This window comes from Cebus imitator, unplaced genomic scaffold (genome assembly GCF_001604975.1).
Source record: "Cebus imitator isolate Cc_AM_T3 unplaced genomic scaffold, Cebus_imitator-1.0 Scaffold393, whole genome shotgun sequence".
NCBI classification, from domain to species: domain Eukaryota; kingdom Metazoa; phylum Chordata; class Mammalia; order Primates; family Cebidae; genus Cebus; species Cebus imitator.
Window position 1 is genome coordinate 537168 of NW_016107708.1, and position 13354 is coordinate 550521.

Below are 13354 nucleotides of genomic sequence, written 5' to 3' on the forward strand. Positions count from 1 at the left end.
ATATCTTTGAGGGCTCAGATAGAAAAGAATTAAAAAAAAAAAGTCTATGAAATTAAAGTTGTGTCTCAGCCTTTGGAAAATTTGCCAATAATCCAAAAACACTTCTAACTGTGAACTTCTTCTGGGTGTGAGGTGGCAGCCTTCATACGTATATATGTATGTTACAGATGGTAAAATATTCTCTATAAGTACTCTCAGTGCCTGGGCCTTTCTCAGAAATTGAAAATAGTAGGGGAAGCAATTTGAAATGTGTTCTTTTGCTTCAATTAATTTTCAGAAAGAAGGTGTTAAAAATACCCAGTGACTATCTGATTTTTTTCAGAGAGAGTGGAGGGATAGTCATGGCTATAACCTTAGATTTTGAAAAAAATCATTTTCCTAACTTCAGTTCCTTACCAAGTAGGGCTTTGCCTCCACTGGATACGTGGTCGTCGTGTGGCTGCTGAGGTCACGCCGGGCTTCAGGCGGCTTCCCTCTGCGGTTCAATTTGATTCCATAAACTTTCACTGTTTCTGATTCTGTGCTAGGCACTGAGTCTTGGGGTTTGATAAGTACCACAGTGGGGAAGGCCTGGTTTGTGTCTCCCATATATTATGATCTAATGTTATTTATTAATATTATTTAATATCATTAAATTTGGAGGAGGCATGAATTTCAACTTGAGGATCTGAGATGGCCTCAGAGGGGAAGTTTGAATTGGGTCTTGATGGAGGAGTAGGGCTCTGTAAATTTCAAACTGGGAGTTTCCCAGTGGAGGGAGTGTGTGTGTGTGTGTGTGGTGGGGGGGATGTCCAGGAGTGGGCAAAGAGCTTCCTTTTCTGGAGTGCAAGGTGCCTGGTTTGGGGAGGTCGTGGTGGAGGCAGGTGATGAATGTAAAAACAAATAGAATATGCCGTTAGGCATGGTGAAACCCTATCTCTACTAAAAATATAAAAAGTAGCTAGGCCTGGTGGTAGGTGTCTATAATCCCACCTATTCAGGTGGCGGAGGTAGGAGAATTGCTTGAATCCAGGATGCGGAGGTTGCAGTGTGCCAAGATTGTGTCACTGCACTCCAGCTTGGGCAACAAGAGCAAGACTCCATCTCAAAAGAAAAAAGACAAAGAAAATGTTGTTAGAAGCACAGTCTCTTGGGTACCAAAATGTCTGGAGTCTATTTTGTGCACAATAATGAAGTCTCTAGAAGACTTTTTGTTTGCATGATTGACTGATGCTTTGAGGATACTAATTTCTTAGCAATTCTTACATAAATTGTGTTATTTGTTGAAGGTTTAGAGGAGGGCTATGTTATGAGCAGATATGATCTCAAGAGAGAAAATTCTTGTGGAATGTGTTGGAGGGCAGATGCTAGGGTCAGGGACCCTGCAGGACACTGCTGCAGGAGCCCCAGGATAGAGGTGACAGTGCTGAACCTGAGAAGGGAGAGTGGAGCTCAGGAAATGTTTAGGTCAGGGACTCTGCAGGACACCCCCAGGGCAGAGGTGACAGTGCTGAACCTGAGAAGGGAGAGTGGAGCTCAGGAAATGTTTAGGTGAAGTTGAAAGGCCTCAGCCAGTCCAGGATATGTGCCTCATTAGCTCATGTGTGGTGCTGCTGTTCTCAGACTTGTGAGAACAGACTTGGCAGGTGATACCAGGGAGACACCCAGGACTAGTGGGAGTGTGACCAGGAGCATGTGAGGGAGGAGCAGGGGAAGTGGGTGGGAGCAGAGGGGCATATCATTGTGCCTGAAAGCCCAGCGGTAGAGGGATTAGGCAGGGCTGCAGGCTGGATGCTGGGGAACCGTGGAAGACAAAGGCCGAGGAGGATCCCTGTTTGTTGACGACTTTGGCAGGAGCTTTAGAGCAGAGTTGTGAAGCCTGATGCAGGAGGAGAGGGTGAATGGCTGTGATGTGCCAGGGTGAGCAGGGCAGGCATCAGGAAGCTGGTGTGGAGGTGGGGAGGGACCTGTGTCATCTCCTCCCCACGGTGGTCCCTGGTACCCACTGACCCTCAGCTTCCTTTCCTGGCAGTTGCACAGTCCAGCTTTGTCATGGGGTGAGCAAGGCTTTTCTTCATTTGATGTCAAAGATATTTCATTCTGGAACTTTCTGTGTGCTGTTTCCTCCTCCTAGAATGTTCTTCCCAAGGGGTTTCCAGAGCTGCTTCTCCTCACGGATGCAGGGGCTTTCCTATCCCACCCTGAAGTCTCTTCCAGTCCAGCATTTATTTTCTTTGGGGCTCTTCTTACTTTTGGAAATTATGTCTTTGTCTGTCCTGCTTTTGATTTGTTCTGGTTTGTTCTCAGCCTCTGAAATGTTAAGTTCTGCGATACATGAACCCCAGTGGCTCATTCGATTTAGTTTTCCCATACCCAGGGGTAAGACAGACATGGAGTGCTCAGTGAGTACTGGGAGAAGGAACAGGTGGGTGCTGGCAGGACTCCGGCAGGCTTGGGTATTGGGAAGGCCTGGTGATGGGGCCCCTGAGAGCTCAAAGAGTGTGCAGCGAGGCTGGGAGGCAGAGAGGTGACCTTGAGGCCTGATCCAGGCACTGTCACCTTGCATTCCTCATGGGAGTGGACTGGCTCACGCTCCCTGAGCTGCCTCCTTTCTCTAAGGTGCAGGACTCCTCTCTCGGGAGCCCCTCCCTGTCCCTGCAGTGGCCAGTGCCGTTTTCCAGAGTCCATGCCTCTCCTGGGTGCCTGGAGACCTGGTGGCCACTGCCCTTCTCATGCCTGTTCTGGACTGGGTTGATGCAAGGCTGACAAGACCTCAGTCAGCAATCTTCCCCAGGAGTGGGTGGAGGTGCGTGTGGTTGGTAGAAGCTGCATTGGTGATGGTGGGTGGGGCTGGCTAGTATGTACAGGGAGCTTGCTTGGAGGCCCTGGGACAAAGTCCAGAGCTATGTGGGAGCCAAGGGATTCCAGAGGGGCTCACCAAGGGATTCCAGAGGGGCTCACCAAGGGATTCCAGAGGGGCCCAGTGCGGGAAGCTCTAGCTCTGTTCGTTGTCTACCTTCTTGGGGAATTGTCTCTTCCTGTGCAGCAGCAGCAGACAGTTGTTTGTTTTTGGGGGGCTGGGCTGGGTAGATTGGGTAGGGTGGCATTACAAGGTAAGTTTCTTGCAGGGAGAAAAGGACTTTGTGGGAGAAGTGGGCCCCATTCCTGGGGAGTGGCAGGAGGGCTGCAGCTTGTGCTTCCCTCCATTGCTCTGCCTCCAGCCCCCACCACAAGCACATCTGGACAGGAGCTTCAGGAAGAGGAGGCTGAGAGTTAACCTTTTCAGCCAACTGGGAGCAGGGGTGGTAGCCAAGAGCTGTGATCCCTCGGGAACACTGCCTTCAGACGGCATCACTGATTTCAGGTGTGAGGAGCCAGCCGCTGACAGGGAGCTTCAACTCTCTCTGATGGTTCAGTCCCATCAGGGGCTATGGGAACAGAAGCCAGCAATGTAGCAGTGGAAGGTGCAGAGGCGCTCTGAGGGCTTGTGTCCTCCATGTGTGCATGTTCGTGTGTACTTGTGGCTCCTAAGGCACTTGCCACCTGCCCATGGCATCTCCTATTCCCTGAAGAAACGTTTTAGGTAGAGGGAACTCAGGGAAGGGACTGAAGGTGACTTTTCCCCCAGTCTGAGAGGACTGACCATGCTGTCATGAGGCATAAGGTCCCTGGGGCCACATGGGTGGCCCTACCAGACCCATGGACTCATGCCAGTCCTCATGGGGCACGTGCAGCAAGGTATGCTCTGTGGACATGGCCAGTCTCTGCCATTTTAAAGACTTATATTGGCCTTAGAAGGTTCTAGAAGGAGCAGAAGCTTGTAGATGACAGGTCTCAGGGTCCTACCTTCATGCCCGTCCTATAGCTGTGCTCAGATCTGGGTTACAGCCAAGGCCATGGGCAGGGAGAACCACTGGTTTCCTAAGGAGGGGACAGGGCTACAGAAGCTGCCTGTAGACACGTGGCCTTGCCCTGGGGCTGCCTAGCACTCAGCCCTGTGCAGACAGTGCCTCAGCCTAGCCATGACAGGGTGACTTTTTAAGGTAAAAGTGTTGCTCTTTCACTTAACATTTTCATAAGCTATACCAGATACAATACATCCAATGACCTTGGTCTATCAGTTTGTTATTGCTGGGAAACAAACTGTCCCAAAACTTAGTGGCTTAGAACAGCAGTCATTTATTATTTTTTATGAGTCTATAGGTCAACCCGGCAGTTCTGCTGTGGGCTCACTCGTGCGTCTGAGTTCGGCTGGCTTGCGGCTGGGGATGGCTGCCTGGGAGCCTGCCTGATTCTCCTCTGTGTGTCTTACATTCCTCCAGCAGCTGGCGTGGGGTTGTTCTTGTGGTGGTGTGGTCCAAGAGTAGAATTGGAAATACTCAAACACTTATTCAAACCTCTGTTTGCATCAAGTTTACTACTGCCCCACAGTCCATGCAGGTCACTTGGCCACGGCTGGAGCTTGAGTCCTCACAGTGAGAGAAGAAAATACCTGGGATTGGGAGCCTTTGCCAGGGGCCTGAAGGCAGCTAGTCCCCCATATTTAGAAATATCATTTGCACCACACTGGTTAAAGCTGGTTTCTCCAGGCAGTACCAGGCAATAGGACTTTCTGTGATGATCCATCTCATATGATCTATATCTGTGCTGTCCAACATGGTAGTCACCAGCCAGATGTGGCTGTTGAGAACTTGAAATGTGGCTAGTGAACCTGAGGAGCTGAGTATGTAATTGTGTTTCTCTTCAATTAATTGAATTTTTAATAGCCATAGATGGCTGGAGATTGTGATGTGTACAGCCCAGATCCAGGGGGAAAACCCTCAGTGGCACCCATGGAAAGCTGTTATGTCTCCAGCATAGCAGCCCACTGCTGGTTTTGGTGTGGGTGGCTGCTGGGTGCTGAGATGTCCTCCAGCTTATGATGGGCAGATTTGCACTGTGCTGTGCCCCAGAGAGGGCAGGCCTAGGGCTGACATCAGCACTGGTGGTGTTGGTTGTGTCTCCTGAACCATCTCTGCACACTTGCCCTGTCCCTCCCTCTGATGGGTTAAGAAGAGGTCTTTATCTTCCTCACCTTTTCTTTCAAGAAGCTTTGGAGCTACAGATCCTCAGGACCCTGACTAAGCTAATGGAGAATGAATTGCTTCTCTGGGAACCCCCAGGGTGTTGACAGCCTGGGGCTTGTGTGTTGGAGGCCTGGAGCCCTTAGGCAAGTATAAGGCACTGTGTCGTCCTCAGTCGGCTACCTCTCCTCACTTTGGGGGAGCCCTGTGCTGGCCACCTCATCCCAGCCCTGGGTCTGGCTCTCCTTCCTGTCTGACACAGTGGGCAGAGCAACACTGAGACCCCTGTGCTTTGCAAAGCCAGCGGGTTTGTGCACATGGCTGTGCTCCAGGGACCAGGTTGCTGATGGACAAGGGGCAGCTGAGGCCATGGCTGGACGGTCATGCATTTGCCATCTCTAGAGGGCTCCCAGCATTCTCATTTAGAAGCTGCTGTGCCCTCCCCATGCACCACCAGGAGGTGGGCTCCCTGGACTCCCAGGTACAGGCTCCTGAGACACAAGCAGGTGGCCTGCACAGGAAGTGTGGCTCCTCAGAGTCCCAAAATGGTAGTTGGTGATTTTCATCCCGTTTTACAGAGAGCCCCTCAAGCTCAAAGGGGATGGTGATTTCCTGAGGGCTTCAGGGACTGTACTGAGCCCTAAGTGTTAGAGTTCCTGGCAGGTGCTTAGGTCCTAGTCCAGGGCTTTTCCCCTGTGGTGGGAAGGGGGCCCTGTGTACAGCCCCCAGCACCCTCATCACCACAGCCATGGTGCTCTGGTCTCCTCCCTTGCACTGTTTGGCTCCCTGTGATGGCTGCTGTCACACAGTCCAGCTGGTACTGTGCTTAGTGGTGAGCCTGTCCTCTCGGTACAGTGGGCAACCTGGGGCTCCTTTAGCAGCTTGCATGGCACTTGGCATGAGTGTAGATCAGAAAGTGTGCGAAATGAGCGCAGAGAGAGTTTTGGAGAGGAATTGGTTAGGAACGAAATCTAGTCGAACTAACACTGTTTATTTGGATTTTGATCTTGGTCACTGCATGGGCCGGGCCGTGCCCGTGGGCCTCCCAGGGCATGGGGACAGTGCAGCTTGTGGATCTGGGCAGACCTAGAGTGTCCTTTGGAGGGTGCAACTCAGGCGCGGGTCTTGTTTATGGGAGGTGAAATGCAAGGATGGGCCAGATGCAAGAAACATCCCTGGCTTTGAAAAAGCGGCCTGTGGATTGAGAGTCTGGGCTGCATGTGACCCACCTTAGGCAAGTGAAGGCATTCACTGGCTCATGGAACTGGAAAATTTGGGAGAAACAGGCTTCAGCCTCACATGGACCCAGGGGCTGAAATGACGTGGTCAGGACTGTGTCTCACTCTCAGACCTGCCTGCCTCTGTTCCTGGACATGCCTCTTGTTGGGAAAGCCAAATGGCTTGTACAAGGCTGCTGCTAAGAGATGATTTTGGGGCGGGTTAAAAAAAAATGTAGCACCATCAGCCCACACAAGGAGAGATTTGTAGCAATGTGCAGTGCGATTATATTGGGTTCCAGGTCCCTTCTTGTTGAATCTTCCATCCCTGGGTAGTTTGTCCCACCAGGCCTCTCTCCCAGTGATCACCACGTGCCAGGATGGACTCTCTTTGTACTTCCTCCAATCCCCTGCTCATCCCTGATTCCGTCAGGATGTGGACTTCTGATTGGACTTGGAGTGAGAGTCACTCCAGCTGGAAAGAGGCAGGAGGAATGTTTCATCAGGTCCCTGAGGCCAGATGGGGTCCCACGCCTCAGGGCTGGGGTGCCGTGGTGCAGGCTGCACAATCACAGGATTGGTGCAGGGAGTGAGGGTCCAGTCAGGGGCCTCAGCTGGCCATGGTTGTTCAAGGACCCTCATGTGGGGAGCAGAGGGAGGTGGAGGGGACTGGGGATGCCAGGGCCAGGGACCACCAGCACACGTGACCTGAAGACCAGGATTGCCATGACTGGGCCCATATAGGGAGCTTGTTGTGAATCAAGGGCACTTTCTGGCCAAAGGACCTGTTGGATGGCATCTAACCTGTGGGAAGAGATGGTTGGCCGGGGCTGCACACTGGTGAGCACTGCTGGGTCCACATTGTTGTCCTCAAACCCCTGTTTAGGGGGTCACTGAAGCAGACTTGGACGCTTGTTTTTCCTGGTGGCTTGCAGGGGTGGGACGTGTTGGCATTAGACACCCTCTACAGTGCATTCCCACAAAAGATGATTTTCTTCTCCTCCTCTTCTCCCACTGCTCAGATATCCGTGGGCTTCAAAGCTTTCTGGACCAGGCCTCGCGGCTGGGCCTTGATGTCTCTTTACAAAAGGTGGACAAGAACATTAGCCATGTATTCACCAGCCTCTTCACCACGATGAAGACGGAGGAGCTGAATCGCTACCGAGACACGCTGCGCCGCGCCATCCTGCTGCTCAGCCCACAGGGAGCCCACTCCTTCATCAATGAGGTAGGTCATGGGGGCCTAAGGCCTCAGGGACCTGGTGCCCAGGGCTCTGCGGAAGATGGCTCAGGTGGGCTGCAGGGCGCGGTCCTCTTACGCATGGGCAAAACGGACGTGGAGACCCGTAGGTACGCGGCCCACAGCACACAGCCTTTAAGAGGGGATTCTCTGAGCATTACCTGGCTCCTGGATATTCCCTGACAGGTGACTCAAGGTCTGCTCAGACTCTGAGAAGCTGTGAGGAGGCTGGTGGGAAGCCTGTTTACAAGTTACTGACAGAGATTTCTAAGCTAAATTCAGGCCTTTTTTTTTTTTCTTTTTAATTTTCCTCTCTTTGTTGACAGGTGTAAGCCTCTAGGGATAAAATAAATTTTGAGCTTTCTGCAGAGATGTGTAGGTCTGCCTTGAGATTTCTTAGCACCTGGAGGAGGTGGCTTTGCCTGTTGCTGAAGGATACATTAGATGTGCTGATTTTTTTTGGTGCTTGGGCTGATCAATATGTTTCTTTTAAAAACATCTCTATTAGAGGTTGCGGCCTTCTAATGAAGACAGGGCCCACCAGTTTAAGAAGCCATTAGTTAGTGAAGAATCCATTCATTTGTGGGGAATCCATTAATTTGAGAACAAACAAGAAACAACCTATGAGTGGGCTGATTGGCGCCGGCCAGGGTAGTCTAATGGCAGAGAGGTGATGGGCTGGAGTTGGCAGGTCTCCTCCTGGCCTGGGTTGGTTTTGGTGGGTGAGCTGGGGATGTGGTGTGCCTTGGAGCAGTCGCAGATTGAATGGGTCATGGGGTGTGACCAAGGGCTCTCTGCAGATTCTCCAGACCACCCCAGTCGCTGTGTTGGCCCTCGCTGATTGAAAGTAAAATGGAGAGAAATATGGCATGATACTAATGCCATTTGAGGTACTTTGCTTATGCTGCTTTTCCCTCTAATTAATTATTACTCAGAATGCTACCTCATGTATCAGGAGCCAGCCCAAAGCCCACTGCTGGGGAACTTAAAATTTGGAATGCTTAATGTGGTACCATTGGCCGGCAGCCCTGATGCTCTCTGCTCATCAGGTCCCGAATCACGCCAGTGGTCAGCCAGGCTGTGATGTCCCATTGGCTCCCGGCATTTTCACTGGAACATGTTGCCCTGCATGAAGTGATTCAGCCCAGTAATAGGCAGCCTGGGATTAGCAGCACTAACATGTCCGTTCTTTCTCAGAATGTACCCAGCGGTGCGTTTGCAGAAGCCTGTTCAGGGGACGGCTCTTCTTGCAGGCTTTCCCAGCTGGAGTCTGTACTGGCAATGGTGTCTGCTAATCTCATCACCGGCCCCCTCCCTTCCTGCTTCTTGCCAATTCCTTGCCCCCTCCCCTTGCTTCCTTTCCTCCTCGCTCTGCTGTGAAGCTTGGGAGTGGAAAGACTATTGGTTTTGGAGTTGAATGGATTTGGGGGCAAGTCCCAGCTCCCTGACTTATTATTTGTGTGACCTTGGGCCGTTTGCATCACTGTCTTAGCCTCCATTTCTTTATCTGTTAAAAGGGATGAAGGCGACAGCTGTGATAAAGCATTTACCATATAGCTTCTCAAGAAGCATCTGTTTTTTCTTCACTGCACATATTCATGCGTTTACCTTTTAGAGGATTTTAGCCCCTTCCTGTTTCTAGCCCGGTGAGGATTTAGCACATAACTAAGACTGGCCTAAGAGTGTTATTTCCAAGTGGTTAATTATGCAGACACCTGCAGTGGTGGATATGCTGGGCTTGCTTTGTCCTGCTTGTATTACTGAGTATGGTGGGGCTGGGGATGCCTCTGGAGCGGCCACTGGATTTTCTTTTTATCAGGTTATTATTTTATTTTTAAATTTCAACTTTTATTTTAGATACAGGGTCTACATGTGCAGATTTGTCACATGGGAATCTTGTGTGATGCTGAGGTTTGGAATATGGGTCCCCTTACCCAGGTGGTAAGCATAGTATCCTATAGGTCATTTCTAAACCCTCCACCCTCTAGCATGCTACAGGGTCTTTTGTCCCACAAGCCCCTGGGAGTGTTGGCAGGAGATTGAGGGGAAGGATGGCATTTGGACTTTGGGCCAACAGCTCCCACCATAGTCTTCGATCTCTGCTGATAAGAGTCTTGTTCTCTGTTCCCATGTGCCTGCTATTGGGAGGGAGGAAGCTGAGGTTTCCTGGGTGCCCACGATGACTCTGGCCTTTTGTGCATTTGCTAATCCTCACACTTTGCAGACAGAGGAAACTGAAAAGCTAAAGATGTTAAATGACTTACTTAAGATCATACAAATAGCCACTAGGGCATTGAACAGGATTTGAGTCCAGATTTTACTCCCTCCAGAGCCCCTCTTTTCTATCTGCGATGATTCCAGGAACACAGTGTACAGCACTGCACTTGCTGGAGTGGGGAAATAGGGCCGTGCTGACTTCACGGGGAGAGCTTTGGTTCCACTGTCTCTGGCCAGGGTTTGGCAGAGGTTCTTAGGGTGCTTATGCGCAAAGCATTTTAATGTATCTCCTAAGTGTGCTGGGGAAGAAATGTGGATTCTGGAGTAAACATGTGTTCCTAGGGGACCAGCTAGCCCAGCAGGTCCCCTAGGAACACCTGGGAATGCTGTCCCTGCACAAAGCCTTCCTCACCGCCTGGAGGCATTGCTTGGGCTTCTTGAGCAGACCGACCCAACCTCCTCTTTGTTGTTACAAGGACAAATGATATTCACAAGGGTGACACACTGCCAGAACATGTCCTGAATTTTATGAAGCCCAAGACACAGCTAAGGAGGAGTAAATGTCCCCTCAGCACCCCCTACACATCCATTCATGTCAACATTATGCTCCACCCTGGGTGGTATAGATGAGCTACAGTTGGCGTGGGCCATGTGGATTTCCGAGTTGTAAGTTCTCGCCTTTTCTACTCAAACAGCCTCATCAAATGGGAGTGAGTGAGGAAGTCAGAGCTGCTTGAGTCTTTTACATTTTGCAAAATGTCAATCATTCACTGCAGGTGGCTCTTGGCCTGGGGGCACATGGCACCACTAGCATCTCTGGGATTCCACTTCACGAGGGGCTGTGCTGGTGGGGCCTGCAGGTTCTGCGAGTTGGCCTTGGCAGTGAGTGGGTGAGCGGAGGAGTTGTGGCAGGCCAAGGTGCTGAGGCCTGCCTGGGGACACTGTGGGCTTGTGTGTCAGGCCCCACCTAGAGACCCCTCACATCCCTCGCCCAGTCTTTATTCTAATTCCATCCTCTGAGGTCTCCTCATCACCATCTTTATAGCCACCACACCATTGCATCATCTTAAAAAGGTGTGGAGAGGTTCGCCTTGGGGAGGATGGGCCTGAGGGTGACAGGACTCAGGTGTCTGGGTCCCGGGCCTGGTGCCACCTTGAGGCTACTCTAGGGGATGCCAAGGGTACAGGCCATGGAGGGTCCCTTCCTCCAGGGGGGTCTGTTCTGGCCTTTGCTTGGCCTTGGAGCCCTCTATGTGAGTGTGTGTGATGCTTTACAGTAGTACCGTAACAGGGAATGGATTGGACTCATTATGTCCTCAGCTGGGCCTTGGCTCTTCTCTGGGCCATTGGCTGCTAAGTGAGGCTTCAGTGCACAATGACAGCGAACTCTGATGTCCCTCATGCAAGCCTGTTAGCTGCCTCACCAGCTGGGGATCATGACCCATGGAATTGCTGAAGTGACCAAGGCAGCAGCTGCTAAGAGGCGCCTTGCTCTGGGAATCCTGCTGGTGGCTGCTGGAGCTTTCTCTCTTCTGCTCATGGCTCTTCCTTCACTTCTCCAGCATTTGGAGAAGTGACAGGAAGAGCCATGAGCAGAAGAGGTTCAGCATACTGAACCTCAGCCAATGACAAGTTCTGTGTGGGCATGGAGGCTGTTGTTCCTGCTCTCACAGGGCTCCCAGCTTGGTGGGGAGGACTGAGGTGTGAACAGACCCTTTTACCTGAAATGGCAGAGGTAGGCCAGGCCATCTAAGAGCCCAGAGGACAGAGCAATGCTCTCTGCCCAAAGAGAGATGGGGTCGTCAGAGGGTCAGAAAAGCTTCCTGGACTAGGTGACTCTAGGGCTGGGTCTGTTAGGAATGAACTTGTACTAAGCCTGCGGACAGGGAAGGGCTGGGGAGAGGGGTCGGGAGATCCCTAATGTATTCAGGAACTTGTATGCTTTGCAGTTGCAGTCATGGGTGTGCAGGGGAGCTGAGGCTGGACGTCAGCAGGGAGGGCTCCCTTGTCTGGTGCAGGCAATCCAGACTTCAGAACTAGTGTATTCTTTGGGTGTTTTTCAGGGCATTAGAGGTTAACACCCTACAGTTTACATGTCTTATTGTTCTTATTCTTCTCCAGGTCAGGCTTGATGGGGAGAACTCCAGTCCATAGTCATTTGGCTCTGGGCTTCATTTCAACTTCCTGGAGGGATTCTGTTCATCTATTCATCTGTTGTCCATCTCTCTGTCCATTCCTCCGTTCATCTGTCCATCTACTCATCCATCCATCCAATTATCTACTCACCCAGCAAGTACCAATTGGGGGCCTCCTATGGATGAGGAACTCTCTCAAATGCTGGGGGCATGGAATTCAGGGGCAGTGCCTCCTCCTCTCTGGGACTGGCTGTGATATGGAAAGCCATGCTACACACCATGCCACAGTGGCTGGCAGAGCAGCTGTGCCCCAGGGCTGTCATCCACTGAGGCCTGTCTCAGTGTCTGTGGGCATTTTGGGGACTCCAGGGCTTTGTCCTTTCACCTCTCATTTATTGGTTCTGTGCCACTGTCTCTTTCCTCCTTTTGTTTCCTCTGTATTTCCTCCTTTCCCTTCTAGCCTTTTGTATCACTGGAAAGAGTGGAAAAATTAAACTGTTTTAAACAATTTGTATACTTTATGGAGAAGAGTTGCTGCTCCTTGCTTCTAGTTCACAAGGAGACAGGGGCAGCCTGCCCAGCCCTGATGCCCAGGCACCATCCATTTCTGTCTGTCCTGCAAATGTTGGACAGTCTGTCATTCTAACTAGAATGTGCTGCCTGCAGGCCAGGGACTGTGTGATGTTCCCCATTTTATTTCCTGAGAGCAGCATGGGACCTGGTCTGTAGTAGTATTGAGGGAATAAATGAATGGGCATTTTATATTTCTTACTTCACATAGGGATGGGGTAAGCTGTGTTTTTGTGTGTGTACTTTGGTTGCCTGCTTGGCTGGTCAGCAACTCCTAGGCCAGCACATCAGCAAGGGCTTTGGTCTGAAAACTTCGGCTAGTGGGAAGGCTTATGTTTGCCTAAGAATGCTGCCTTAGGCCTGCATGGGTCAGCAAATCAGGCCAGGGCTGCTTCTGCAGGTGGGACATTCCTGAGCCTGGCGGTGGCACATGGCATTGGAATATAGGATGCAGAGAGAGATGAGTGTGTGTTGGGGGTGGTGGTGGTGGTAAGCAGCAGTGGAGGGAGATGTGGGAAACCAGGCATGGATTTGTGCACACACACAAACTTGCACACATGGACACAGCCTGATGCCATGATACAATCAGCAGCCACATACACTGGTACAACTAGACCCTCAGACTGGCACAGTCCAACAGGCACTGACACACACACAAACATGCACCTGTGCAGACCCACACATCAATATGCACGCACACATCCACCAGGAGGACAGCGTTGCTGGTGGCAGAGTAGTCTGGGGGAGGCATTCTGTCTTTGGAAAAAAAATGGCAGCTACCCAGTGACAGTTGCAGCAGATGACATTGACCTCTGCAGTGATCTCTTTCTTAGAGAGAGAACAGGAAAAAGAACAGCAGAGAGAATAGCTGATTGGTTGGACAGTGTCCCATTGCTCTGGTAAAAGATGTCACTTTTCATCCAGGCTGGATGG

At 51.2% G+C, this 13354-nt stretch overlaps 1 protein-coding gene across 2 annotated transcripts in view; it reads left to right on the plus strand.

Moving 5' to 3' along the window:
• The window catches only part of GRID1 (glutamate ionotropic receptor delta type subunit 1), a 770306-nt gene that overhangs the window by 232128 nt on the left and 524824 nt on the right, over positions 1 to 13354 (plus strand). For both annotated transcript variants that reach the window (XM_017508524.2, XM_017508525.2), the window contains exon 4: positions 7282 to 7487. In XM_017508524.2, the coding sequence (XP_017364013.1) occupies positions 7282 to 7487 (206 nt within the window). The remainder of the gene's footprint in view (positions 1 to 7281; positions 7488 to 13354) is intronic.